The sequence below is a fragment of the Pseudopodoces humilis genome, chromosome 9 (genome assembly GCF_049639895.1).
Source record: "Pseudopodoces humilis isolate 2021_Gansu_Grassland_sample_001 chromosome 9, ASM4963989v1, whole genome shotgun sequence".
Lineage (NCBI taxonomy): Eukaryota > Metazoa > Chordata > Aves > Passeriformes > Paridae > Pseudopodoces > Pseudopodoces humilis.
In genome coordinates this window covers 2,374,267-2,401,978 of record NC_142208.1, presented here as the reverse complement: position 1 = coordinate 2,401,978, position 27,712 = coordinate 2,374,267, and the positions used below count along the sequence as shown (strand labels likewise).

The window sequence follows — 27,712 nt, the reverse complement described above, 5'->3', positions numbered from 1 at the left end:
TGACCTCAAACATTTCAACCTGTTTCACAGATTTATTTGTTCTGGCAAATGAGATTCCAGTCAGGAATGAACATTTAATGGCTGAGTTTAATAATTTTTCTAAATAGCTTCATGGCTGCTTTTCCAGTCTTGGAAATAACGTGTGTGTGTGTGTGTTAAACAAAGATATTTCTATTATGATAAGTAGGTGTAAACGGAAAGACACTTTTTGTGTGGTATCTAACCATGTGTGAACGAAAAAGAAAGGAAAAAGGCTTCTCCTAGGATTGTTGTTCTGCTGATTCACATCTGCATTAGGACCACAGGGGCAGTTTCCCTGTGGAAATTTCTTTCTTCAGGCAGCCTCCGCTAAATATATTTGTTTTGATAAAACAAGAGCTGGGAAATGAAATTAATTATCTGGTGCCTTCTGGAGAATCAACTGGTTTTGTTTGTTCATGTGGGGGGGAGAACTTCCTTTCCTGGCTTATTTCAGTTATTGTGCACATGATTTGGTTTTTCCTGACAAATTCATGTGAAGCAGCTTTTCCACTCTGCAGCTGAAAACAATCCTGCCAAATGCACAAAGTCAAGAGGAAGCCACGGGATGAGCAAAGTGCTGTCTTTGTGTCCAGAGCAGGATGGAGCTGAAGACAGCCCAAGGTTTGTGCAGCAACCTGGAGAATCCTGTGATCAGCTGCTTCCATGGCTGTACATCCCTGGATAGCAGGAGTGGCAATTTTTAGGAGAGGAAGCAATTTTTACTTGGGATGCGGTTTTACTGGAGTCCATGCGCTGGTTTGCTCCTCCACAGGATTGCCTGGTGCTTTGCCAGAGTCACTGCCACCACTTGAAGGTTCAAATATTTCCTTGTGGAGCTGCTGGTGGGGTTTTTCAGATTACCACAGTGAAAAATGAATTTATTAAGTAGCTGGCCTGTTGGTCTCTAGGGTTTTGGGATGAGTGGCAGTCTGAAGGCAGGGAGAAATTATGATTTATGTCAGCGATGTCTCCAGCGCATCGGTGTCTGGGTACAGAGATTTTGTTCAGAACCTTTTGATTTCTCCAGTGTGTGTCATCACCTGCCAGCAGGTGCTTGTCTTTAATCTGATACCAGTTGAACTATAAAATAATTTGTGATATTTGCCATCCAGCCGGCTATTGGACGTAGACAGTACAACTGTTTTAATTTCTTTTTTGTCATTTAATCATTAGAGTATGTTCACATTTAAACTGGCCACAGGCACCATTTCACCAACAAAATACAAAGTTTGGGAAGTGTCTTGAATAAGGAATGTTCCCTTCCCACCCCCTAGGCAAAAGTACGTGTTTCTTAGCTGGATAACCAAGGTTATGTCCAGCCTTGTGCTCTGGCAGAGTGGTGAACCTCAGCAATGCAGAATTCCCTCTCCAGTGGCATTAGCCCAGCTAGGAAAGGCTGTCATTGCATCTGATCAGTGTTGAAGTCCTCTGTGATGGAACCCATGCCAGTACACACCCCATGCAGCCATTTCCACTTTCCTGGTCTGCATACCAGTGGGCTCTTCTTGTTCCAGCCCACTTGGGGTCAGCTGAACATCTCATTGCTGCTCACTGTAAGGCAAAGGTGACTGGCAGGAACAGGAATACAGGGCTTAAATAATTTACAGCTCCGTGCATACATTTTAAACCCTTTTAAACTGGAAGAAAAGCAACCAAGACAGACTCTTTCCACTCTTGTTAAATCACCCTTTTGCAGCCTTAACTTCTCTGTGGCAGATGGAAGAACATAATCACAAATACGTTTGCAGGAGCCGCTGAAATATTTACGTGGCAAGGCACACACACACCCAGGAGCAGCTTCCTTCCAACAAGAAACCCAGCTGAAAGCTGTTTGCCAATGTTCTGTGAAGGCAAAACGCTGGTTTTGCATGCAAAGAAAGCTCCCCATAACAGATGGGAGTATTAACCACGTTTTAGAAGGAATGGTGTCTGAGGCTGCTGATAGCAGCCCCACAGAGGTAGCATGTTAAGTCCTGTCACCTGACAGATAAGCCTCCAGAATTTGGAATATCTCATCCAGAGCCACTGTGAGCCTCCTGCTTCCCTCGTGCGAGAGATGGAGGTGGATACCCAGCCATTCTGTGTAAAAAGGGATCCTAAGGGCAAAGATTTGTTAAATGCTATAGGAGAGAAGTAATTAAATAGATGTGCATGGCACTGGCAAAAAAAAAAAGCGGCTTCCTCTCCTGAGACTGGGGGAGAGGGCTGTGGTTTCACGTCTGATAAATTAAATGGTGGGCTTTGGTCCCAAATATCAATTGTGTACCACAAACACCTCAAGCCCTTCCCCTTAACTCATGCTTAAGAAATCTCTGGATGTCTTAAATCAGTTTAGGACCCACCAACTATTTAAATATGCAGGGCTGTCCAGGTGTGTAATGACAGGATGGAAAGTGTCAGGGATGGGCATGAGCAACGTACTGAAAGCAGATTTCCCCTCTTCAGTCTGTCACCAGTGATGCAAAACTGTAAATAGCACATCGATGGACTGGGAATTTCACAGGGCTTGCAGAAACCTAATGCCTTGCACTGCAAATTAGAGAGTTACAGGGTGGGGGGAGGTAATAGTGTGTATTTAAGGTAAGCCCCGTGTTTATAACCAGCACTGCATCCTGCTTGCCTCTCCCGATGGAAAGAGCTGGCATGGGATCCTGCTGCCTGGAGGGCTTGGAAAGGGGCGCTGGGGCTGTGGAGCTGCACCTGCAGCAGGCACGGCTGCCCTCTGTCCATGGGCTGGCTCAGCTGTGCCCAGAGCCACCTCAGCCCGGGTCCCCAGCCCCTGCTGGGCCTGGCAGGAGTCACTGCGCTGGAGAGGGGCTCACGGGGACCGGGGCAGCTGCTCCTCCTCACAGCTCATCCCGCTCTTCCTCGCTGCAAATGCAGGCGCTCCTCTGGCTGTTCATGAAGGGCCGGCAGCCCAGGGTCCAGACGGCGTTGAACACCGTGTCTGCCATGGATTCACAGGCTGTGGAGGAGGATGGGATGGGCAGGTAAGGACAGGGGCACTCCCAGCCCGAGGCCTGCACTCACCTGCTGTCCCCTTGCACTTGGAAGCGTGGGCTGTCATCTTTTCTCTAAAATCCTAAATCCTGAGGTTCCCTCCTCTTTTGTCCCCAGGGTGGCAGTAATTCCTCTCCCCACCTAAACCCCTCTTTTCTTGCCTCTTTCAGGCCTTACTGGTTGATGGATCATCTGGGGCTCTGCAAACAGCACTCTTTACCAAACAGATTTCCCAGGAGGCCTCCACACTACTCCTCCTCCTCTCAGCTTTGCCTAGAGCCACTATTAACCAACCTTTCTGGGCTTTTTGGGGAGTTATGATGCCACCTGCCAGCCAGCATGAAAAATCCTACGGCAGCTGGAGCAGCTGACTGCCTGACTACTAACGCCTCCTCACCCCAATAAACAACCCTGAAAGTGCTTGTCAGTAAATAAACAGGTTAATATTAGTTCTTTAGGGTTTATTTACTGGCACTGATTGCTGTATGCATGATGAAGTTGGGAAAGCCTTGCCCTTGGGACTGTTTTCTCCTCTCCAAACGCCTCAGAGCTCCTGTTCCCTTAGGAGGCTGCTCACTTGGCAGGCACTGGAGAGGCTGTGGTGAGCCAGTGGGAAAAACAAGGCTTTGGATGCCAGATAAGAGCTGGGATGGCTGTGGAGGAGAACTGTGACAGGAGCTGCTCAGAGCAGCCCTGGGGACAGGATCTGTAGAGCCCAAGGAGAGGGGAGGATGGCTCAGAGGTTCACTGGTGTTACCTGTGGCTCCTACAGCAGCCAGGACAGAGATGCTGGAGGAATCCAGCCTGGCAGAGGCAGCTTGGCTCAGCCCAGGAGTGTGGGCTCTGCTCTAACCTTAACCTAGGATCTAGGTTTGCTTCGCTGCTGCAAGCAGAGAGCAAGAAGGAACCATATGAAAAAGTGTCAGGGGAAAATGTGAAGAGAGAAGAAGTTGGCTTTGTGAGGACCTGTTGATAAGGGTGACCATGAAAGATTGGCTGTGCTCAGCCTGCAGCACTTATGTCTCAGTCCACGTCTTTGATTTCTCTTGCTGGCCTGGGCATTCTTTCCATGCATTTATTTGTGACCAGGTAGGAAGCCATCTGCACTAGTACTGGTGTCATGCAGACTTCCCATGTGCCCTAATCAGGCTGCACCTTTGGAAAACAAATCATTATTTAAGGATACCTTAGAGCAGGGTGTCAGCAGATGTTACCAAAAAAGCTCTTCTCAGACTTGCAGGCTGAGGAGAGTTAAATTAGGCAAAACCAGGGTGGCACTTGAGCTGCTGGTGCATCACTAGAGCTTTGTCAACCCTTCTGAACCTGCAGTGTCTTAGCCACCACCCAGCCTGGTGTGTCCCTAGTGCCATCATCATCATCATCTCTTATGTGAGAGCAGATCCCTGAGAACCCTGTCCTTGGCTCTCTCGGTTTTGCTGGCCCCTGGCCACGTACAGGTTTCAGTGTGTGCCTCACTGGCCCTGGAAGGCTTTTTTGGTATCCTGTGAAGGTGCTTGAACTGTCTGGGAGTGTATCCAAGTTTTAAAGGAATTGCTTCCAGGGTTGTTTGTGGGTTTTTTCGCACATTGTACATGTTTTCTAAATGCAGATAATAACCATAGGTCTCCAGCCTTGGGACAGAAGCGTGTGGCAGAGGGGACAGATCTCTGCGTTCTCACCCAGCCGTGACAAGTGCAGGACAGACATGCTGCTCCCTACTGCAGAGTTCTGCTTCCTTTTTGACAAGGAAGGGGCTCCCTGCCCACACCCTCCCCTCCAGGCCTCTCTGCCCAGGTAGGTGGGCAGCCTACCTTGCACCTTGGAGACGAAGCCCAGGCTGCGCTTGAGGTCGGAGCAGATGGAGTGGAGGCACCAGCGGAACTTGGCGTCACAGCGGTATTTGTTGGCCCCACAGGTGTCATAACAGATGTCCAGCTGGTTACAGCACTTGGTCATGGCAGGGATGCCCAAGTCTAGCTGGGGAAAGAGAGAAGAAGTGTCCCTTGGCTGCGTCCTGGCCTCAGGCTCACACAGCTGGAACGGAGTCAGGTGCTGCAGAGCCCAGCTGGCTCCTTTTCCAGCTGTTCCTGATAGCTGGGGCAGCAGGAGGGAATGTGTGCTGCTCCCTCAGCATCTAAAGGAGGATGAGGGAGCAGCACAGTGGTGTCAGTGGTGCAGGTTCAGTGCAGGCTACATCACATTCTCTTCTCGCCTCTGTGTGCTGGGAGTTACCGTCTGGTAGAGAGGTGGGAAACAGCCCCTCCATGGCCATTTTCTGGTTTTCATTTGTCAGACCTCATCAGGGAGCTCCATGTCCTTGCCAACAGTGGCAAAGGCTCCTTTTCTCTTTCCTCTTTCTCCCATAACCTCACAAGGTCCTGCTTTTTTGGCCTAACAAATGTGCCGTAAGTAATTTAGTGCCTTATTTCTCAGGGATGCACTTGAGGCCGAGGACAAGCACAGCGTGGGCAGGGGAGTTCTGCTCCCTGTAAGCTTAGCTAATAACCCTGGGGGTGATGGGGCAGAAGGCCTGTCTCCTGGAGAGACTGGACTTGTTAGCTTGTTATAAATGATTCCTCTTTTTGCCCTTCCTCATGTAAAATTTAAGAGATGAATTGTTCCTTCGTTGCACTCGTGATTGCCTGGGTACAGAGGAGGCACCACAGAAATGCCCACAAGGTTTGCAATGAAATAGAGTCTCAGGAATTAAACCTAACATGAAAAACTGGCTGCAAAGACAGGGGTTGTCAGGGCAGGAATCTGCCTAATTGCTGCAGACTCCATGGGCAGCAATAATGCATGAGATAAATAGAAATCCCTGCTCCGAGAGCCTCCTGGGAAAGCTTCTCCGGGTGATTCCAATACGATTTCATTAATTGCCTTTAAGCTAACGAGCGGGTGCAGTATTAAAGCCTGTGAGTTTAATCCAGTGCTTGGCAGAGGCAAAAAGTGTGGGAAGAGGTGCAAGGGGGCAGGTGTGGAGGATGCACTCGGGTGTTGCTGTGTGCACACAGCCTGTTGTCACCGAGCTGCACAGCCCAGCCCAGCCTTTTCCTCGCCCAGAATGATGAGCTGGTGGTGAGATGAGAGAGCTGCATCCTTTGGGAATGGTGGGTGGGACAGTACATACACTTTCGGGTACCTTGAGCCCCAGAAAATGGGAGCTACAGCCGTTGGGTTCTTGGGGTTTGTAGTGAGGCCGTGGCATGGGAGCCTTCCCTGGGAAAGAAAAGACAGGACAAAGGTTAGGAAAGCTGATCTTCCCGAGGCCAGGTCCAAAAAGCAAGGAGTGATGGGCAGCTCCCCTTTGGCATCCCCAAACACTGCTGGTTACACTACAGTTGTGGGATCTTTCTATCCTCAGTTCACTCTTGGACTGTTGGTGTGCTGTGGGTCTCCCCCAAACTGTGGCAGACCTTGCATGTCTGATCTTGCTCTGAGCAGGTCTTCTTGGTCCATTTTCTGCCTGTGGTGATGCACCACCACCTTCTGCAAATCATTTATATCCCCTTAATCTCTGCACCTTCCTCAGTCTGCTTCTTAATATGCATAAAGGAGCAAGAAGTCCCTCTGTGAATAATTATTTACCCAATGTAGGAAGAGTCCAGCTCACAGCCAGCTCTAGCTGTACCTTCAGCAGCATTTTAATCTGATTTTTGTAGGAGAGCCTGTTCAGTGCCTGACCACCCCCTGGGGCAAGAACCTTTTCCTGATATCCAGCCTAACCCTGCCCTGACACAACTCCAGCCATTTCCTGGGTCCTGTCCTTGCTCTGGGAAAACATAAACTGTGTGAATGCTCCAACAAAAACACGCGTGAGCTGAGCTTTCTGAAACCCATCACATCAAGGGTTAAGTTTCTGCTTCCCTGAGCACGGCTAGAGAATTTATATAGACATGAAATGGATCTAATTCAGCCCTTCAAGGCAGGGTTGGGTTCTTTAAAGTCCATTTTCACTTCTTGCTTCTTGTCAGCACCAGGAATTATTTAAGACGCTTTCCCCATTTTTCTGTTGAGGTACCTAAAATGCCAGTGGTTAATTCAACCATAAATCTGCTGTGCCCTTGGGAAGGCCTTACAAACAAAAGCCTCAGAGGGACTTATGTAGGAGTGTTCCCAGCACCTCTCAATTAAAGTTTGCCAGAGCTGTTTTGCTTAAATGACAGATTTGCTACAAATAAATAACAAAGTGAAACCCTGTCCAGCTGTGAGGTGCCACAGGTAATTTTCCCCTTCCAAAAGAGCCTTGTTGGTTTTTTGGAAAGGGATGGGAACTGGGACTCAGAATTCAAATGTTCCTGAACTGATGCAGGAGGCAGAGGAAAGTTCAAAATCCACCGTGGGTTTCGCAGGATGGAGTCAAATCTGAGTGACTTGCTTGTAATATTGATTGTGAATTTTGTTCCTGCAGCACACTGACTGGGATAAGATGGCAAGTCTGAGGAGACTTTTTGGGGGTGTGGAGATCATAGAATGGCTTGGGTTGGATGGGACCTTTAAGATCATCCAGTTATCCAGTCCCCAGCCAAAGATAGCTGCCTTTCCAGATCTTTAATTCCAAAGTCACAGCTATTATAATGTTTTAGAAAGTTGTCCTGAGGGAAAAAAACCCAACCCTCACATAAGGATTGTGCTGATCCACAAAACATCAAACTGCCTTCAGGATAAGCCCTTGTAGGAATCCTGTCCCCTCCCCTCTGCAAAACAGAGCTTTAAAACTTGTAAAGTGCCCCTTTGTACTCTTTCTCATCTAGGTCAAGTCCAAGACACCACAATTAACCTCTCCCCCGCATCTTGTGTTCTAGTTAACAGGAAAACAAAAGCAAAACAGGAGTATCAGGTGTTCTTGCCTCTCTATGAGCATCTACTCAGTGCTCCTGTTATCATTTATTGCTTACCCATCCTTACAAGACAAGAGAAGATAGATTTCACTGCCTTGTTGGCACAGCCCTAGAACTGAAGTTGAGTTTTCCTGATGCATTTTAATGCCTCCAGGCTGTTGTAGCTGTTCCAACAGGCTGGAAAGCAGCCAGCTGGCGATGCAGGAGGTCTCAGGCACTGCAGTGCTGGGACATTGGCAGGGGGAGGTGAGTGTATTTTTTGGGGGATGGATGGTCTCGGGGCTCCTTGCAGTTTTGGGTGGTCCATTGTTGTTTGTGTGCCCCAGGCAGGCAGGCTTTGAGCAGAGGTGCCTGCACACACCCAGCCTTGCATGCCCTGTTGGAGAGCTGGCTTTGAAGGCTTTTCTCACAGCCTGGAGGTGCCCCCCTCATCTTAAACCCTTCAGGACCAAATGCTGAGCAAAGCACTGAAGTCTTGCCTGGCCAGGAGGAAGCTACAAGGGCTCCACTCCCAGCTCAGGCTGTTTGTTTCCCCTGAGATGCCCAGTGAGACTTTGTAAGCAGGAGGGTATTTTCGCCAGTAAATGCTAGTGTAACCCTAACGTCCTGATTTAAGGGAGTAATCCATCAAGTTGGTTGTTTTCAGACCTCAGTGGCTGCTGAAAAATCAGGAGAGTCTTACAGCTGGAACAGCCAAATGCCATGTGCTCAGCTGAAGATGGATGTGGCAATCACAGGTGAGTCCTGACCTTTACCGTGGCAAAATAAGCTATTATTGATATCTCTTGGCTGAAACAGAAATAAGTAAGAGGGAATAATTTTTGCTTCATGCCTGGGGGGAAAAAAAAGGCAATCAGGCCCTGATTCAGCACAAAGATGGTTTGTGTTCATCCTTCAGAGCAAGCACTGGCTCTCACTGGTTTGGGACCATCCCAGCATCCTCTCCACTCGCAGTTTGCAATGTCTGTGCCAGAGATTAGCAAGGACAAATGGTCCTGGAGAGGTCCAGCAAGACCCCTGGAGCACGTGGGCAGCATTTCAGCAGTTTCCCCCTTCAGGCAGTGATTAATGAGCTATTCAGCAGAGGATGAGAACTGGGCTAAGGATGTGCTTGTTTTCCTTTCTAGGTAAAACACTGTTCCAGTAAGATGCAGGCTGCTCCTGGGGTGTGGGCAGGGATTTGTGCTTCTCTCTGGAGGTGCTTTTCACAAGGACGGGCAGGGAGAGCCCTCTGGATGTGTCCAAAAGCAGCGACTTCTGCACGATCTGGTGGGTCCTGAGGCTCCCTGAAGCCAGCTCTGAGTATCAGCATTATCCCAGGCACACTGCAGTTCCAGCCACATTTTTCCCACTGCCAGAGCTTTCAGTCTCAACATTAAGGAGGGCAAGTCCCTTTCTGCTCTGAATTTGGAGCTGGAAGTATTTCCAGGCTCATCAGAGAAGTGGTTTCATGGCTGCCAGAGCTCCAGGAGTGTTTGGACATTTCCAGGCACAGGCACTCTTGGGGTGTCCTGCACAGGGCCAGGAGTTGGGCTCAATGATCCTGATAGGTCCTTTCCAACTCAGCCTGTTCTACGATTCTGTGATATTATTTATGAAACAAAACAAAAATCTCAGCAACTTTCAGACTGATTTTAACCTCCTGAGGGCCCCTCTGCCCCTGGCAGGGAGCTGAGGTCCCAGCCCTGCAGCATCTCTTTGTCCTGGTTGTTTCCAGGGGTACCCTGGTGATGGCCCTGTCACCCCACAGCTCTGTGCACCCCATCACGTGAACCCATGAACCACGTGAACCTGCCCCCAGGACAAACCAAACTATTCCTTTTTGGTAAATCACTCGGAAGCCCAAAGCAAGCAGGAGCTGCCCGGAGTACTAAAGGCTCCTCCCGGTGACGTGAGGTTTGTCCCCGTTATCTCTCCTCCGCGCCGGCCAGCTCACAGCTGCTCAGCAAGGACACTCCGAAGGTTGCTGAGATTAGTGCCGCCGGCTCAGCCTCCCCTCCCTGTCCTCTCCCAGGCTCCGGGGAGCTGGACAGCCCTTCCAGGAAAACCTGCATCCTTCCCTGCCGTGTCTGTGCTCGCAGCGCCTTTCCAGAGCGGGCAGTTCCCGGGGCAGGTGGGGGCTCGGTGTCCCTGGCCAGGAGGGAAGGAGAAGGGAGCCAGCAGCAGTGAGGTTCACTTACCATATCGACATCGGTACTGACAGACCCCGTTTTTCCCCCCAAGCAGTTCCAAGAAGGAGTCGAAGTAGCTGTTCACCGTCTCAAAGCCGCCGCGGATGGTGTCGAGGCCCCAGTCGGAATAGGACGGCTCCGGTGTCGGATCCTGGTGGCCGGGGCTGTCGGCTGCTGCCTCCTGGGTGCCGTGGCCCAAGCGCAGGGTGAGGCACAGGAGCGCTGCCTGCAGCAGCAGCCGCATGCCGCAGTGCCGAGCCCCGGGCAGGAGAGCGGGGACAGCTGAGCTCTGCACAGCCGCTGCCTCCCTTCTGCCTGGACTTTAAACGCTGAGCCGGCCTGAGCTCACCGCAGCCGGGGGGCAAAGTGCAGCGCCCAGATGCGGAGCGGGTTCAGCTCCCGGAGCTGGGGGTTTGCACAATCCCGCCGGGACAGGTCCCTGTGCAGCTCCCCGAGCGGGGTCTGTGCCCCCAGGGCACCGCATGGACCGCCTCGCTCCCTCCCCAGCCTGCCGGGAGATGAAGAGTATGTGTCCAAAATTTCTGCTGCTGGGGCAGGCTGAGGAGCACCCCTCGCCTTTTCCTTAGGCCTCCTGGGTACGTGAGGGGTGGGATGAGACCTTCACCCAGCCTAGCTGCTGGGGGGATTGCTCCTAGCAAACCCACGGAGCCTCGGAGGGGTTGATCCAGCAGCTTGGAGTAGTTTGGGGTTACAAACACTGCATTCAGGGCTATTCCAGGATCAATGTGGTGGGTGAGTGCTTGCCTTTGATGTGCACGGGGGACTGATGTGATGTGGCTGATTGTCACAGCTCCTGTGAGATGGAAATTAAACGTGTATAGCACAGGTGACCAGGAGGAAAGGCTGGCACTGAAACCTGAGCCAGGGAATGGGTTGTGGGGCAGGTCCTGGTTCTGGAGTGGGACCAGGCCTGCCAGGACCCAGGGGCTGCTCAGCTGGTGGAGGGCTCAGAGTTGCTCATTAAAAAGAAAGCAACCAAATGAACACCAACAGCAAAAGACAAAGCAAAGGACTCACAAAGAACGGAGAAGGGAAATGGTGTAGGAAGGCTCTGGCTGCTGTTAGAAAGCTTTTCAGATGTGCCCCAGCACAGCATGGCCTCTCAGGAGGAGCTGGGCTGCAGGCATTTCAAATCTGTCCCAAACACAGATGCAAATTCTGGCATTTTATTGTTTTGCAGGAGATTCTGCTGCGTTGCTGCTTCTGAAGGGCCAGAGCTCCATGGCACTGCCTGTGTCCCTGCACGTGGCCCTGGGTGATGAGCTCCAGACATGGGATAAGGAGGAGGAACCACAGCCAAGGCTTGGGTTCTTAGATGGGTAAGTCAGAGAAGTGGGGAAGGGAGCAAACAAGCTGGTTAGTCCCTCTCCTGTGAAATGGTGTGGAGCCAGAGGCCGCTGCTGCCTGCTTGTTCCATCTCTTCTGAGGCCCATGGCTGCCAGGGCTGAGTTATGGGTGAGGGGACATTTAGGAGTGCAGGAGGTCCCAGGGGAACCTCAAACCAGCTTTGCCTTTTGGGGAGATAAACCCAGAGGCAGAGAAAACTGGGAAAGGGAGGTTGGCAGCTTGGGAATTCTAGGCAAATCCCTGCCTAGTATAAGCCTTTTGTGACATCTGTGTCACCCCTGGCACAGGGCAGAGGGGGTGCTGGGGAAGTGAGGACTTTCCTGCAGGAGCACTGGAGAGCTCGGGCCTCTCCTGCTGTTCAGACCATGCTGGTGACAGTCGCGGGTGGAAATGGTCCCTGGAATTTGTTGTCAGGAGCCCCAGGGCAGGGCAAACTGGATTGAAGAGCCCCACGCTGTGTCTTGCAGTGACTGGAGCCTTTGGTGTCTCTGCTGGTTCAATCCCTGCTCTGCCTGGCACTCCAGTTTGCAGTCCCAGCTCTCCCAGCCTTTGCCAACAGCCTGGCAGAAATTAATGTAGAAAAGAGCAACACAGCTATTTGGGAATAGCTTGGAAATGTCTAAGAGCCTCTGGGTGTCTCTGCATGGTGTCCTGCTTTTTATGTAGAGCCTTTTAGGGTTGTTCTGGAGGCAATTCCAGAGCACAGCTTTCTTTGTCATCCCTCAGTCCCTGGTGACTGATCCATGTGCTGCTGAAGGCGAAGGGAGAGGGGAAGAAACGCTGGCAGGACTGCAGAGGAGGCAAACCACGGGGAATGTGGCGTGAGCAGGACATGCAGCCGGGAGCGGGTGGCTCTGAAGCCCAGGCTGTTTGCAGAATCAATTGGAATTAGGAAAACAGAACAGGGAGGGGAGGGAGCAGCTGGCAGAGAGCAGAGCATGGCTAAAGAGGAGTCAGAAACTTTCCTGTTTGTCACTGGTCCCGAAGCAAAGGTTTGTGAATAAAAAGCAGTTTAACTGCTTTTCCAAAACGTGGCAGCCCCTTTGCCCTGACCCGGGGATGAGCCACTCTCCTTCCTTCCCTCCCTAAACCAGCCTCCTGAGAGCTTTTCAGTCCAGCTGCAAATAGCTTGGTTGCACCCAAACTTCGGGATCTGAAGACCGGGAAAAATGTAGGATTGAGTAAAAGTAACCTCCAGATTTCCCTCGGGGAGTGGCTCAGCAGCTGCAGCAGCGAGGAACTCCCGACTGTGGACGTGCACAGTGGGACCCTGCAGGTTCTCTGGCCTCCCTTCGACCCACTCCAGCCACAAAAACCCCTTCCCGGGGCCAGCTTTTCTCTCTCTGAAGATTTAAGGGGTGCAGATACTTTTTTTTTTGTTTTTTTTTTGCCACGGTGGTGAACTCTGACGATCGCTTTGTGAACCTGGCGCTGACCTCGGCACAGGCAGCTCCTGGCTGCGTGCATTCATTTCTGCCTCCGTAATGCTTTAAATATAGAGCGGCCCCGGGCCGTGGTGAGTCACGCGTTCCCAGGGACACTGCGGGGCTGCTGGCAGCGCTCCTGGATGGGGAGGGACAGGGGGCTACACCCGGCCCGGCCCCTCCTGCCGCCGCCTCCTGTGTCCCCCTCGCCTGTGAGAATGAGCCCCCATCCCTGATGGAGCTGGGAAAACCATCCTGGCTCCGCATCAGCTCCTGGGGGTGCGATTCCTCCTTCCCGTGGCTGTGCCAGGATCCTTCCCGTGGCACTGTGCTGGGGAGGACGTGGGATTGAGGGGCTGAGCTCCTTCTCCTGGCTCCGGTCGGTGTTCAGCAGGGGGAAGAGGTGGTTCGGGTTAGTGGGGGATCCGAAGCAGCCGTGTGAGTCACTGATTATGGGAAGGATCATATTTCGATGATGAAATACCCAAATCCCTCCGAGGTCAGAGTCCAGCAGCCGGGGGAGGGTGGTTGGGGGATGGTCAAAGACCCCTTCCCTGATGGGGCCAAGAGTGTGGGCAGGTCCAGTCTCTGCAGTCCCTGTGCAGGTCCCTTCAGCCTTGTGCTGCCTTTCCCCTGGCTGTAGGAGAAGATTCTGCCCCTCTGTCCCTGTGCTCAGGTGAGACCCCACCTGCAAGAGCTGCCCCAGCCCTGGGGCCCAGCACAGGAGGGACCTGGAGCTGCTGGAGAGAGTCCAGGGGAGGCACCAGGATGATCAGAGGGATGGAGCAGCTCTGCTGGGAGGAAAGGCTGGCACAGCTGGGATTGTTCAGCCTAGAAAAGAGGAAACTGCAGAGACCTCAGAGCCCCTTCCAGTGCCTAAAAGGGCTCTGGTAGAGCTGGGGAGGGACTTTGGACAAGGGTCCAGAGTGACAGGACAAGGGAGAAGGGCACCAAACTGCCAGAGGGCAGGGACAGATGGGATACTGGGAAGAAATTCTATCTTGTGAGGGTGGTGAGGCACTCAGGAGGCTGCCCAGAGAAGCTGTGGCTGGCCCTGGATCCCTGGAAGTGTCCAAGGCCAGGTTGGACAAGGCCTGGTCTGATGGAAGGTGTCCCTGCCCACGGCAGGGGGTGGAACTAGGTGAGCTCTAAGTCCCTCCCAACCCAAACCATTCTGGGATTCTATGATCCTGTCAGACCCGTTCCTTTCTCTTCATCTTATCCTGCCCTGTGCCATTCACAGGCCTTTTCCCCTGACTCTGGCCTTACCCTGCATTTCCAGCTGCTGAGGTCCTCACCTTTGCTGGGTTCCTCCCATGCTGGTGACCCCCATGGCCACGCTCCAGGTGCAGCTGTGCCAGAGGAGCCCCAGGTAGGATGCTGGGAAGTCACTGATGGGGTGGGACAGGGCTGTTCCAGGCTGATCCAGAGCCCTTCCCTTCCTCCAAGGCACGTTTTGGCTGGGGCAGGGCAGCAGCTCAGCAGCAGGGGGCGGCTGGGGATGGAACCCCATCACCTTTCCAAAATAAGAGTGTTGGTGCACTTTAGGCTTATTTCCTGTGCCACAGCTGCCAAATGTGTGAGCACATCAGCTGTGTCAGGGGCAGTTCTCTACCTGCAAGCCAAGTGCTCCATCGGCAGCACACAGGCAAAAGGATCGAGGCCTCTCACCAGCCCTTGCTGTGCTTTTTATTCAGGTTCCTGACGGTGGGAATTAAGCACAAGCTCTGCAGGATTACCTCAGGCACACTGCAGTCCCAGCCACGTTTTTTCCCACTGAGAGTTTCAGTCTCTACATTAAGGAGGGGTGTGGTGTACAAACCCCAAAGGTTTTGGTTATGGGAGAGGCCAGCCTGACCTTCCCACGTGTGAGTTCATTGTGCTGTTGCAGTCTCTGGTGCTTTATTCCCCTCCCCAGAACCATTCCAGGGGAAGTGGTTGTTTGACCTCCTGGCTTCACAAAATAAAGATTTGTCACCCCTGGAAAAGGGAACCTCAGCAGCTGACCCTGCTTTTTCAGGCCAGCATTATCTGCCCTCCCCTCTCACAGTCCTTTAGTGCTGTGGAGACACAAAGTTTAGTGTTGAACAGGAATTTGGGGTAGGAGCAGCTCCTGCACCTGCCCAGTGAGGTGGTGAAGGGAAACAGAGCAGCTTGCTTTCCACAAATGCTGATCAAAGTCTGTGTGATCAGATTTATAGCAGCCACATACGAGGAGAGTTGGATGTGGAGGATTTCTCACTGCTAATGGCAGTGGCTTTTATTTTAAGCCTGTTCACTTTTTTTTTTTTTTTAATACATTAAAGATTTTATTACAAAAAAAAAAAAAATCATGTAACAGTAAGGCAGTTTCTCAGTTGTCAGTCACTGTGAGCCCAGACAGTTTTTCAATCATGTTTAATACAAAACTAGATTCACACAGGAGCCACGCTGGGGGATCCAAAAGCCCTCTGAGAAATGATGGGATAAGGCAGAAGCAGCAGCACCAGTGTAATCCCTTACACAGTCAGCATTGGATGCATGGAAACCACTGCAGTGGAGAGAGAGGAAATAGGGATTGTCTGCACTTTAAAAATCTAAGCCAACTCTGTTGTCATAATCTGGAACATTCCTGATGTGCTTCAGCAGACTCAAAATTTAATTTTGAGAGATTTTTGTTTTTCCTTTAGCCAAATAAAATTTTCTGCTGTCAAAAGTAGAAAATTCTTTCCTGAAGAATTATCTGTGAGCGATTTATTGTTTCAAAGTCGTGCACCAGAACATTTGTACTCCCCAAGCACTGCCTGAGACTGATGCTGTCTAACACTGCAAGTACTCACTGGTATTGAAGGTGAGGGAGGGAATTGCTGAACAGAATTCCCCAACTCTGGCTTTTTTTTCTGGCTTTGGTGATTGTTGAACAGAGATGGGACAGTAAGAGCAAATGCAAGAGTTTTCCACACCTGTTCCTGATGGCAATTTTGTTTTGTGCTCCTTTACTAGGCAGGACTGGCTTCCCTACAAACATTTCTGGATGCCCCAAAGGCAGGATTGCCAACACCACACTGTTCATTGTTCCCTTTTACTTGCAGGGACGTGGTTGGGAGGTACCTGCAGCCACAGTTACCTCTTTGGAGCTTAACAAAGAGAAAAGAGAACCATGAAGAGGGAGACTGATGGAAAAGTGAGAAAGCTCAGGCACAAATCTTATGGATTTAGGTTTTTTTTTTTAAATTATTACAATTTAGTGCTCAAAGATCAGCATCTTTGGGGTGAATTTATTTTTGATCAGCTCCTGCTCTTGGTAAAGGAGCAGCACAGGTGGGAGGTGGGACTGTGCAGACTTCTCACATTATGGATGGACCTTGTTTTCCAGCTGCCAAAAGCCAGGCAAAATTCAGGAAGGTGCAGGGCTGAGGGTCTCACTGCTACCAGGCTCAGTAAAATTTTAACAATTATTTTCCAGCAAAGACCTTTTTTAAAGTGTCTTCCAAAAGTATGCAGTTCCTCCAACTCTAGTACCTTAAACTGCAGTCCCAGTAATCCAGAGGTATTTCTAGCACATTTAACAATAGGTTTTGTACATTTTGGCTCAATTGTTAAGATTTTATTGAGGCAGAAAATCCAATTAACCAAAATTGGAATTTTTCCCTTGGTAAAGACTTCAGGCTTGACCCCTAAATCAGTAAAATCATCATCATCCAGAAAATTGGACTGTTTAAGGTAGAGGCCAGGTGCAGCTTCCTTTGATTTTTGTCCTCATGCTACTGAGATAGAGTAGGATATTTTGCTAAAAATCCTGCTGTGAAAGAGAAAGGGTTCGGGAAAGTGACCCTGCATCTAAAAAAGGTTCAGGACTATAAATAGGCTGAGAATTTCTCCTGAAACCTTGAGAGCTGGGAGGAGGATGAGGGCAGGGAGCGTTCTGTGAGGACTCTGTGTTACCTCAGCACCTGAAGTCTCAGAACCAATTTGAAATTCCAGTGTCCTAAGGCACGACAATTTTGATTAATGAAGATGGGAACATCCCCGTCCCCGCTGCCCAAGGAGCAGAGGGAAGAGTTGGCTGCCAGGACAGAACAAAAGCAGCATTTGTTTGTGTGGACAAACATGCAGAAGAGGAGGGGAGATGGGCTGTGGGTGTTCCCAGGCTGCTCTGACACTGTGGAACGATCCTGACTCTGCCTGTGGAACTGCTGGCTCGTGTGGCCAAGATTAAGAGCCAAATTCTCCACACAGGCTGAGAAGGAAGACAAGTTTAAAAAGTGGGGCTTTTGTGGAAGTGGAAAACCAGGCTAAAACACTCTAATAACCTGTTTTTCCAGAGGAAAAAACAAAGTGTGCCTGCAGTGGTCAGGCACTCGAGGAAAGCCAAGAGTGGAGTGTCTGGGAACTGAGGAATAGGAATGGGTTTTAATTCAGCATTCCTTAGAAGGGAGCCCTCCCAGGCAACCATCCTGCCCTAAGCCTGGCAGGTGTGAGGAGGACTCCAGACAACCCCTGGCTGCCCACACTGCTCAGAGTGATGATGGTGACAGGAACACCACACACAACACCACTGTAAGTTGTGGCCCTCATCTGTATTTTGTCCTTTTTTTTTTTTTTTTTCCAGTAACACTTGTCAACCTCGTTATTTTCTGTCGATAAACCTTTTTTGGGGGGGGGTTTGGAGGGAACTAAAAGCACGTTTTGTCCTGTCCACAGCTGCCACAGCGGCGTGGGCGGGGGTGAACCTGCAGTGGAGTGTTTGTTAGTTGTAAACTGGCAGGTGTGTGCATTTCCCACACATGGAGTACACAGGAGCCCAGGCTGCCTCATTCCAGCTCCGATAACGTGCACGGCCGGCGGAATTCCTGCCCCCGCTCGTGGAGCCATTTATTGGAGACTGCAAAGACACAAAGGGATTGGGTCACTGCACGTGGTCAGCTCCTGCTGAAGCTAAATATGCTCTAGGCCAGCTTTTGGTTAAGCACAGGTTGCTTAATTTAATCTTAATTTTCTAATCACAGAATGGTTTGGGTTGGAAGGGGCCTTAAAAAAAGACTCCCTCATTCCAACCCCACTGCCCTGCACAAATGTGTGAAGTTGGTCTAATAAAAATAAACAGCCAAACAACAAAACCTTCCAGTATGGCTGCAAAGCTACAAAAACTCTTAAAGTAGATACAGTATTCATTTCCTTTATACACGTAATGCAGTATGCTACTATATAGAATATATTTAACATATAGAGAGATAGGAGGTAGATCAAGTAAATTAAATATATTTCTTTACAAAGAACATAATTTCTCAAGTCCAAAGGTAAAATAAAGCCATGCCACCCCACCCAGGAGTGCCCAGACTCGGGTCAGAGGCAGGTACTCACCCCATTTATTTCCCACTAGCACCGGGCAGGCCGCGTGCCGCGTGCTGTAATCGCCTTCTCCGCTCGGGAAGAGATTGTACCAGAACACAGCTGTTCCCTGGGGAGGGCAGAACACTCAGCCCTTTGCTCTGTACAACACCCACTGAGGCAAAGGGAGGTGCATTTGTGTTTCAGATTCTCCTTTTCAACTGAGAGTCCCTTCAAAGTCTCTTTTCCATATTCTATCATTTGTTTCCTTAGGAATAAATCTCCTTTGACATGTCTATATACTTGGCTTTTAATTTTATTTTTTTTTTTTAAATCCTAAGCCAGTTTAATTCAACTCCTGACCAGTTTAAGAAAGCCAAGATTATTTACTAAAGCTGAGCAACAGGCCAGCAAAGGCAAACCTTGCTGGAAGGAAAAACCTGACAGGAGAATTTGCTACAGATGCCTCAAGACTAAATCAACTCACAGATTTGAGTATTTTCAAGATGTGTTTCGGAGTATTTAAAGGTTTTGCATTTGCATTCACACATGGACTATTGGCGCCCTTGGAATCCAGTTGCTGCACTTAAGGAAATCACAGCACTGTTAGGACAGCACAGAGGTGCTTCCAAATATTTCAAAGGTTCATTTTAAAGCTCTGTTTGGTGCCTGTTCTGTTTGGGTAGGTGGGGAGGGAGTGGTTTTATCTGCTGGATCAATCCTGCTCACCTTTCTCGGCCAAACGCTGGCTCCCACTTCAGGGAAGACCGTGGCTCCCCCTGCTGACACATCACTCATCTGAACAGGTGGAGAAGAACAGGTGAGTTCAGGCTGATAAAAATCTCACTTTTTCATAAAAGTGAAGTTTAATTTTGATGTAAATCCCTTAAGAAGGCCAAGCCCCTCTGTTCCCAGTACAGTCCCAGCCTTGTCCCTCCCACTTGAGTGTTAAGGCAGTGGACATGCTGATGCAGACACAAAAATAAACAGGCAGGCAAATAATTTAAGCTAATGCTCAAATTCAGGGGGGAAACCCTCCTTAAGACACATGGAAGAACCACAAAGTCTGGGTAAGAAAACCTCCCCCATATGTATTACCCCAAAGTTAGTGGCTGCTTCACTTGCAAGTCCCTTCAGTAAAAAAGAATGAGAGAAAAGCAAGGATTAAATCGTTCCATGGTATAGAATATGCAGTGACAGGTGGCAGAAATGTATCACTTACATAAAACAACCAAGTAGCAATTCTGTTGCCTGTTCCCAATTCCTTAAAAGCATCTGGCTCATCTTTCTGTGAACGAAAGCAGGCAGATTCCATCAGCATTTCTTTTTGGTTGCTGAGAGCAGCCAATGACACACAGCTGCTGAGCCAGCAGCACACAACAGACTCATGCAGAAGAATTAATCCAACCCCTGGATTTGGAAGGAGGGGAGGAATGCAATAGGAGTGAATCTATTAATTTAAATAAACCAGGCACTTTGAAATTCTGTAGGAGAGGGAGGGAGGGCGTTAAGCCCAGATTTCTAATGGGTAAGAACAACTGTGCTGTCTGAGGCTGAGTCTATAAATCCTCCTCACAGCAAACTGAATTATTTAATTACACTCATCCCCCTAGTCCTTGGCAGCAGCCAGGGCAGGCAGCTCTTGCTCCCAGGGTCAGCTGGGACACCTCCCTGCCATGCTCCACTCTGGATTCCAGCTGGGAAGCAGGGAGGAAGCCTCAGTGACAAGCCAGGAACCAAGAGGTGCTCAGCACTCGATGTACAAGCACAAACCCCCATTTTCATGAGTTTTGATACCAATTTCTGTCACCCCTCTGTTTTTAAAGCCTCCCCCTGTGCCCACAATTTTTGTGCACTGAAATTCCAGCAACTGTTACTCCAGGAAACGACCCCAAGTGTTTCCAAACAAAACCTGCTCATCAGTTGCAATGCCTTGGAGCAGGTGCTTACAGAGCAGAGATCCTGATTCAGAGTTGGTGGCTGGGATTGGCAGGGTTAAGGTTAATCTGAAGGGGTTAAACCACACAGAATTATGCCCAGTAAATAACCAACTGAATTTCACCAGTCTGCAATTACAGCTGGAATAAAACAGGTGACGAATTTAAATCAAATTTAAAAATTAAGGACACTAAGTTAAGACTTTTTCCAGTTGTCAGGAGTCTGCTGGCACACAGCTTACAGGTAGTAACCTCCACAGGTTCAGCTGGTGGTTTAGAGGGCTTTCTCCACTGACATGGATTAGAAAAGTGGAAGAGCTACAAAATTTAATATGCATTGAAGAACAGAGAGTGTGCCCCAGGCCAGAGGCCCAGGCTTCACCAGGTCTAGCTCTCCTCCAGCTCTTTACTTGCCCGTGCAAAGTCAAAGTGGGGCTCATATTGTCCTCCCACTCCATAATTTGCCACCTGAAAAAGAGAAACACAGCACTTGTGAAGAAGAAAGATGTGAAGACAAAACAGGACTTACCCTTCCAAAATCAAAATGAGGCTCATACTGGCCTCCTACGCCGTAGTTGGCTACCTACAGTGGAAGGAGAAGCACAGGATCTAGTGAATCAGTCTTTATCCAGGCAAGAGTTTGACTGTCAGCTACAACCTCTGCAGAGATGAAGTTTAAACACCAAGCCCCTGGAAATGTCAAGCCTCTGCCAGCAACAGGAGCATATCCAAGACTGGCACTGCAGTGCCAGGTAAGGAAGCTGGTTCTTCCCAGAGCAGAAAAGCGTTTTTCTTCTACAGAAAACTTTTCAGCCTCTCTTCAAAACAGTGTCACGGTGCTTTTAGATCATCAGATTTAAAGCACTTTTTCACCTGAATTTGACTGTGTCAGTTAAGAGGGTTCCCTGTCCTTCTTGCCAATTGGTTACAAACAAATAACCTCAATTTTCCACCAGATCCCTGGCCATTTTAACAGCAGGCACCTTGACAGAGTGGCAGGGAGCACAGCAGGTTTCAGAAGTACTTTGTGGGAGTCCTGCTTTCTAGGTACTCCTGCTCTGCTCACAGTCAGGGAGGCAGCTGCTCATTTAAAGGCCTCAAGCAACTAAACAGAAGTGCTTTTAAATTACAATTTACTCAAGTTACACAAACAGCCAGTGTTTCCCACATCCCAGGGACACCAGACACACTGGTGGCCTTCCCTGAGTACCAGTCAACCCAAACTTTTAACTGCCTCCAACAGCAGCAAGCTTTGACCCTATGGCCACAAAACTCAGTTTATTTGTCTAAATAAAAAGGAATTACACACCCAGATTTTCAGTTATCACTGTTCCCCTTCAGCCCCCAAAAAAGCCACTTCACACTGAACAGCTGCCCTGCAAAGACAACTTTTTCTTCCCCCCTGCAAAGACAACTTTTTCTTCCCCCCTGTAAACAAAATGACTTTTTGTGGCCACCCCAGCTGAGTGAGCACAAGCCATCCACCCATGGGGAGGTGCTGAGCTGGTGGCTGGCATCCAGCACCAAACCCACACTGCCACTTACCTGCAGCTCCTCTGCTGTGGAGACATCCAGGCCTGTCAGGTCCTGGATCCTGGTGTTGATGCGGGACACCACCGGGCTCTCGTACCCCGACAGCCACGCGCTGGGGAGGGGACAGTTAGTGACAACAGGCAGCACAGCAGCAACACTTGCAGGTAATTTGGAGCGGGAGATCTGGTTTTGGGACTTTTCAAGGATTTGGTAGCATGACCAGAAGGATTTTTATGGTGTTACAAAAGCCTGAATTTAGTGGAAAACCAATCCAGCAGTGGTTTAAGGGAGCTCTATAGCCAAGGGCCTGAATTCCCACACTGGGCTGAAGGGAGTGTTACAAACAGGGCTTCAAGCTGTTTTTTAAACCAGGCACACACAGTTTTGCTGCTACCCCACTCCCAACAGCTCATTCAGCCCCCAGGGTGATGCATTTTGAAGCAGGATTTGGGACAGGAACAGGTGAGTTTACTGTATTTGTCTGTGTAGCTGGAACTCAGCTCCCCTAAATTTCCCACACTTCCAGGCCAGCACTGGGAGCTGCCCCTTCTCATCACTTACCCCTGCAGTGCTACTAAAAATAACCAAATAATGCATTAAATTGAACAATTGCTATCAGAACAGCCTATTATAAATCTGGTATTTAGCACTTGCTTCAGGTACACAATGATTTTTAAGTGGGGGGCAAAAAACCCCAAATTAACCTCCCACCTATTTTTTTTTTTTTTTTAATGTGGAAGGTCAGCCTCAGTTCCAAAGGCATCCTTCAAAATGTTTGCCTCCTACTGAGTTCTTCCACATCTGCTCACCTGATGCCTGTTTCTGTTGCTGTTTACTCACCCCATGCCAGCCACTGCACCTTCATTTTACTCTGCACTAATATGGGTGATAATATTGATGATTTGGGGCTCGTTTTCCCCCCCTTTTTGTTTTTGGCAGGAAAATGGAGACAGCTATTTATTTTTTTATTTGCAGCTGACTCAGCTTTTGGGCTCAGCAGTGCTTCCTGCTGGACAGAAATCCCTGTGCCCAGAGCCCAGCTGGAAACTGGAATCAGCAGCATCTATGTATTTATTACTCAAATCAACCTTCACATCTATATTAAGTTCTTCTTTGATTTGTATTTTTGAAAAACCATAAATCCCCAAATACTTTGCCTGGGAGGAACATGACACAGGACACGAGGCACTGACACAGGTTACAGAATCTCTACGAGCATTTTTTTTTTATAAGTGACAAATGAGCTATGAGATAAAAGAAATCAGATTTCTCAAGACAGACATGCACAAACACATCTCCAGACCCATCCACTGCTCAACACTTGTTAGTACAAGGAGGTGTTACAACACAACCTGCTTTGATTTCAGGTGGCAGAAGGATGCCAAGACATGGATTATGAAGCATTTACCAAACAAAAATCCCCCAAAGCAGCCGTGCTGCACAGCCATGGTGACCAGATCATGCTCACAAGCAGCCCTAACCTCATGTTTAAGGCACAAAAAGAGCCCCAACACACCCAGCAGCTTCAGTGCAGGCTCTCTCTGCCTCTGTCCAGTCTGTTAATCAAGGAAAAAAAACAAAGAAAACTACCCAAAGAAAGAAAACCCCAAGCATTCTTGCTCTCTTGCTTATTTAGAGTGGCAATGAATGCTACACCAGGAAGAATACTGCAGCCTTTCAGGAAGGGGAGCACTATATGTATTTAAAAACAAAAATTAACTGCCTCAACATACAAAAAAAGCCTTTGAAAGGTGGAGGAACAGGGAATTGAAACCATATTCCAAGTGCCAGCCTGTCTGCTGGGTGCTGAGGGAAACCACAGGGAGGCCTGGAGTGCTGCAGAGTTACAGGGGGATTTAACCCTGGAGTGTCATGAGAGCTGCATCCATGCCTTTGCCTGGCCACAGAATATTCCAGCTGTCCCACATTCCCTCCTCTGCTGCTGGCCCAGCTTGGTCCCTTGCTGATAAAGTCTCTGCCTCATTCAAAACAGTTTCTTCACACAGAGTTGGCTTCTTTTTTCCCAGCCCTTGTCTACCAAAAAAAGAGAAAGACTCCCCTGGACCAGTGGTGCATTAACAGCCTTAAAACATGCTTAGCAGTTTGTTTTCTTTTAATATTCACAGACTTCCAGGTTCATTGCATTCTGTCCTATTTCTGACTAGCTGCCACCTCTGAATCCATGATGGGCCCTAACAAAAAAAGGGACAATTCCTAGGAAGCCACAGGCAGGGCAGCTCAAGATAGCACTGATTTAGTTACAGAAGGAATTGGTATTTCCTTAATAATCAGCACACAACTCCCCCAGTTCCCTGACCACACGAGTTTGGTGTTTTGCTGACCCACTTGGCTTCGTAGAAAGCCATCCCTGAACTGTTCTAAAAAATTTAATGCTTCCATTAGCATGCTGAATTCACACTGGGGGGGTGGTTTTAACAACTTTTAGATGCCTGACAAACAGGAATAATCATGTTGACTCATGGAATCAAGAAATGGCTCAGTTGGGAGCGACCTTAAAGCTCATCCCATTCCAACCCCCTGCCATGGGCAGGGACACCTTCCACCAGACCAGGCTGCTCCAAGCCTTGTCCAACCTGCCCTTGGACACTTCCAGGGATCCAGGGGCAGCCACAGAATGTCCCATATTCCTTCCTCTTACAATTCTGCATGAGGCACCTCAAGAGACTTTTAATGGCACAATGCTTCTAGACAGAAATAATTTAACGATGAAGCAGTTCATTAAGGAAAAAACTAAACAATTCTCTGGAGCTACTGAACACACAAGAGTGCATCCCACCCCCAAAAATCTCATCTCATCTGCACTGGTCAGCCTAGGAGAAGACATTACATCCCAACACTACTTCTGTAAGTCATTAGCCACAAAACACTGGCATTTCTGTTTAAAAGCCTTCTAAGCCACCCTTGGTGTGCAGAAAAGTACCAGCAGAGACACAACAGGGAGTGAGTAAAAACCCAGCCTGGTATTTCTGAAGTGGAAACTTTTTACCATGACATGCTGCAAGCTCTGGCTGCCTGCTGGGAGGAGGGAGAAGGAGGAAAAGGCTGTTTTGATCTGTAAAAGCAGCGTGTGAGTGGGTGGGTTTATCCTGGTGCTGCACACACGGCTCGCTGGCGCTGGCAAGGTGCCCCCCTTCACAGAGCTGCCACGTCCCACCAAGGGAACAGTAGCTCTCTGAGACACAGGAATGCTGTAATTTAGGAGGGCATGTGCTGGGAAGGAATGTTTGGAGGAGGGAAGCAGTCATCTATTAAAAAAATGAAGTGAGCATTTTTTGGTTTTCAGGAGCAATGATTCATCTGGAATCCGGACCGGCTCGAGCAGCTCCAAGATGTTGCTGGCAGTGCAAGAGAGCAGCAGGAACAGCACAGGGGCTCTAAATCAGGCTGGTGGAGGTGGCTTCTGCCTCCTACTCCAGATTTATGTGTCAAGTTCTCTTGGAAAGTCCATGCCCACCCTGCAGATCTGCACATGGAGGACAGCAAAGGCAAGGGGAAGCAGGAGAGGGGCAGTCCTGCTCTGCCCCTCGAGGCTATTCCTACCCTAAAAATATGGCCTTCCCCAACTTCTTGGCCTTCCCCAACTTCTTGGAGATGTCTCTACAATTTTCATTCCAGTTTCCAGTGAGATTTAAAAAAATTAGCTCAATAAAATGTGATTTAATTCTGAGAGTTCCTTGGGTACATTGGAAGCAAGTCCCACAGTGCCACATTTTTGAGCACCAAACCCCATTAAGAATTTAAGGGTCCCATTCCCCAGGCTCTGTCCTGGTTTTTTAACTGGCCTTTAATGTTGGGTGGTGGTGCTTTGTACTATTTTTTTCTGACCTTAGGGAATAACACTTCCTACTAATGAGAAATCACAACTTGAAGTAAAAAGTTCTTTCACTAAACCTCATCTATTTAAATAGGGACCAATTATGCATCCCAAATCCCATCAGTAATCTGGTCACCTTCTCCAACTCCCATCATTAGCCCATCAAGTTTGACATGAGGGGGTGTTCAAATGGATGAAAGTTTCCTCAGTAAATACTCCAGAGCTGCCTGACACAGAGGACAAACCCCACAAGTGAATAAATGAAGCCTTCCAAATACACAGTGACAAATGACCAAGATTTTTAAGACATGGACACAACTGAACATTAAAAGCAAGAAATTAATATTAAATGCAACACATGTCCAGCAGGAAGATGAATGTTCCTAAAATCCCTCTGTGGGGGCAGTTTTAAGGAGCAAATGTGTAAGAGCTTCCCAGACAATTTCCAGAGGATTCCTACTACCTGCATGTGCCAATGAGCACATAGACCCAACACACTGCAGAGGTGTGAGGCATAAAAAATAAAAAAAATGTTTTCAACTTGCCACTGGAGTGGCCTTAAGGACCTCAGCTCCAGCGGTTTTCCTGAGACTTATCATTGTTCCCGAATCAATCACCTTCCTGTGATCCCATATTTGGAAGCAGTTTTACCTTTCTGAAGAAATTCACAGCTAAATAAAAGCCTTTCAGCTCCAGGCCATTCCAAGTTCAGGGATTTGTCCACAGCAGCTGAAAGAACACTGGGTTTCTATTCGAGCAGCAACTACCTTCTATCACTCCAACCTGTAAATCCCTTAAAATCATCACCTAGCTTTAAAGGGCAGTGCTTCCCAGCAATCACAGCAGCTCCTAGCTCTAAGCAAGCGTGGGCACTGCAGCTGAGGAGCAGAGGTGAGCCAGGGAGGTGCCAGCAGAGCCCCAGGCCCGCGTTTAGTTCGTTAGTCGCAGCGCACAAGCCATGCTCAGCCAGAGAGGGCACTTCCACCTCAGAATGCCACCACTGACAACCAGTCTGTACTTCAGCAGAGCCCGTGCTTTGTTAGAGGACAGCTCAGCTTGCTTAGCCCACTCTCTTTGAAAGAAAGGCTGAAGAATAAGGAGAGTTGCACAAAACCCTTGCCCGCGTTCGGCGCTGAAGCAGCACAGCCCCAGGACACGCTTCCTCGGACAAGGGATCCCTTCCCCTTACCTCTTAGAGACTCTGTAATGTGCTGTGGTCAGTTTCCCAGTCTCAGGGTCATGAACAGTAGCACGGCTCAGCTACAAAAAGAGAAAGGACAAGGCTTACCCACCTTGCAGGCTGCTTTTTGGCCAAGCCCCAGGTGTTTGAAAGGGTTCCGATTGGTCCGGATGCGATGCTCGCATATTGGCAATGGTTGGAAGGGCAACACAAGCTGCAGCTGCCATGTTCCAAATCACAACAAATTGGTTGGAATAATTTGGTTTGATTGTCCTTTCACTTTTTTCCTCCCTTTATTTTTTTTTTTTTTTTAATCAAGACTTTCTACAAGTAATTTATGATGCTGAGTTTCCCAGACAATTCCTCCTCACCCAGAAGTTTTAACTCCTCCCAGAATTTTGGCTCAGTGCTGATGGCCTGTGCAGCCAATCTTTAATTACCACGGCTAAAACCAGGGGAGGGCAGGCAGGGGCAGGTGGTTTCTTTCAGATCCAGCCAATTTTGGAAAGCACTGGCTAAATTCAGCACTTGTAGTACTCAATGGACAAACTGAAAAGAACCAGGAGCCCAGTGGAAGCCAGCCTGTGTTCTGCCAGGTTTATGTCAGGCAGGAGCTAAAGGAGCCCAGCTGGGAGTGTGGGATTATCCTGGACAAGGAGATGTGGCCCTGTGTGCACAGCGAGGACCTGAAGCTTTTCCTACACCCATTAAGGCACTTTGAGGTCTGCTACATTTTCCAAAGAAAGGGAGGACAATTCTTGGTTGTGAGAAAAGCAAGGGGAAAGGAAACGTCTAGATTAAAAACAAAAAGCAGATTTTACTGAAGGTTTTGTGGCATCTTGGTATTTCTCACACTGACTGCAGAGACTTGCTTGGAAAAAACAGACTCGAGAAGGCGACCAAAAAGGAAAGAACAAATCAAAACACGCCCCCAGAACTTCCAGCAGAAGGAAAAGACCAAGAAACTCAGCAGTACCAGCCTGTTACGGATCTGCACGGAGTCACAAGGTGGACAACAAGCTGTCTCTTCAGCCCACCTCTCGTTTCCTCAGAATGAGCAGGATGTACACACTCATTACAGGCCCAAAACCT

The 27,712-nt window shown here is 49.1% G+C and overlaps 2 protein-coding genes and 1 long non-coding RNA gene across 13 annotated transcripts in view; 1 reads left to right on the top strand and 2 right to left on the bottom strand.

Annotated features, from left to right (window-relative positions):
- Positions 1 to 10,348, bottom strand: part of PLA2G12B (phospholipase A2 group XIIB) — a 38,340-nt gene extending 27,992 nt beyond the window's left edge. For 2 of the 5 annotated variants that reach the window (XM_014261648.2, XM_014261647.2), the window contains exons 1-3: positions 10,043 to 10,348; positions 6,152 to 6,240; positions 4,833 to 4,998 (exon numbers count right to left, since the gene is read on the bottom strand). In XM_014261648.2, the coding sequence (XP_014117123.2) occupies positions 4,833 to 4,998; positions 6,152 to 6,240; positions 10,043 to 10,277 (490 nt within the window). In that variant the 5' untranslated portion in view covers positions 10,278 to 10,348. Of the gene's footprint in view, positions 1 to 12; positions 2,987 to 4,832; positions 4,999 to 6,151; positions 6,241 to 10,042 lie in introns of those variants that run through there. The other 3 variants (XM_005533112.3, XM_014261649.2, XM_088059945.1) reach the window with 3 other exon arrangements.
- Positions 10,349 to 10,418: 70 nt separating this feature from the next.
- Positions 10,419 to 25,293, top strand: LOC106628732 (uncharacterized). Of its 3 annotated transcripts, XR_015773290.1 has the most exons (4): positions 10,419 to 10,629; positions 11,235 to 11,373; positions 14,069 to 14,197; positions 18,477 to 18,858. It is a non-coding gene; the product is annotated as an uncharacterized LOC106628732 (long non-coding RNA). The 3 variants fall into 3 exon arrangements; XR_001332169.2 differs by lacking the exons at positions 14,069 to 14,197; positions 18,477 to 18,858 and adding an exon at positions 24,910 to 25,293 and having other exon boundaries at positions 10,419 to 10,558; XR_001332168.2 differs by lacking the exons at positions 14,069 to 14,197; positions 18,477 to 18,858 and adding an exon at positions 24,910 to 25,293.
- Positions 15,194 to 27,712, bottom strand: part of P4HA1 (prolyl 4-hydroxylase subunit alpha 1) — a 27,881-nt gene continuing 15,362 nt past the window's right edge. For 2 of the 5 annotated variants that reach the window (XM_005533113.3, XM_014261652.2), the window contains 7 exons: positions 26,630 to 26,700; positions 21,618 to 21,717; positions 20,602 to 20,655; positions 19,358 to 19,423; positions 18,865 to 18,933; positions 18,169 to 18,265; positions 15,194 to 17,689 (listed from right to left, as the gene is read on the bottom strand). In XM_005533113.3, coding sequence (XP_005533170.1) covers positions 17,619 to 17,689; positions 18,169 to 18,265; positions 18,865 to 18,933; positions 19,358 to 19,423; positions 20,602 to 20,655; positions 21,618 to 21,717; positions 26,630 to 26,700 — 528 coding nt within the window. In that variant the 3' untranslated portion in view covers positions 15,194 to 17,618. The other 3 variants (XM_005533114.3, XM_014261653.2, XM_014261654.2) reach the window with 3 other exon arrangements.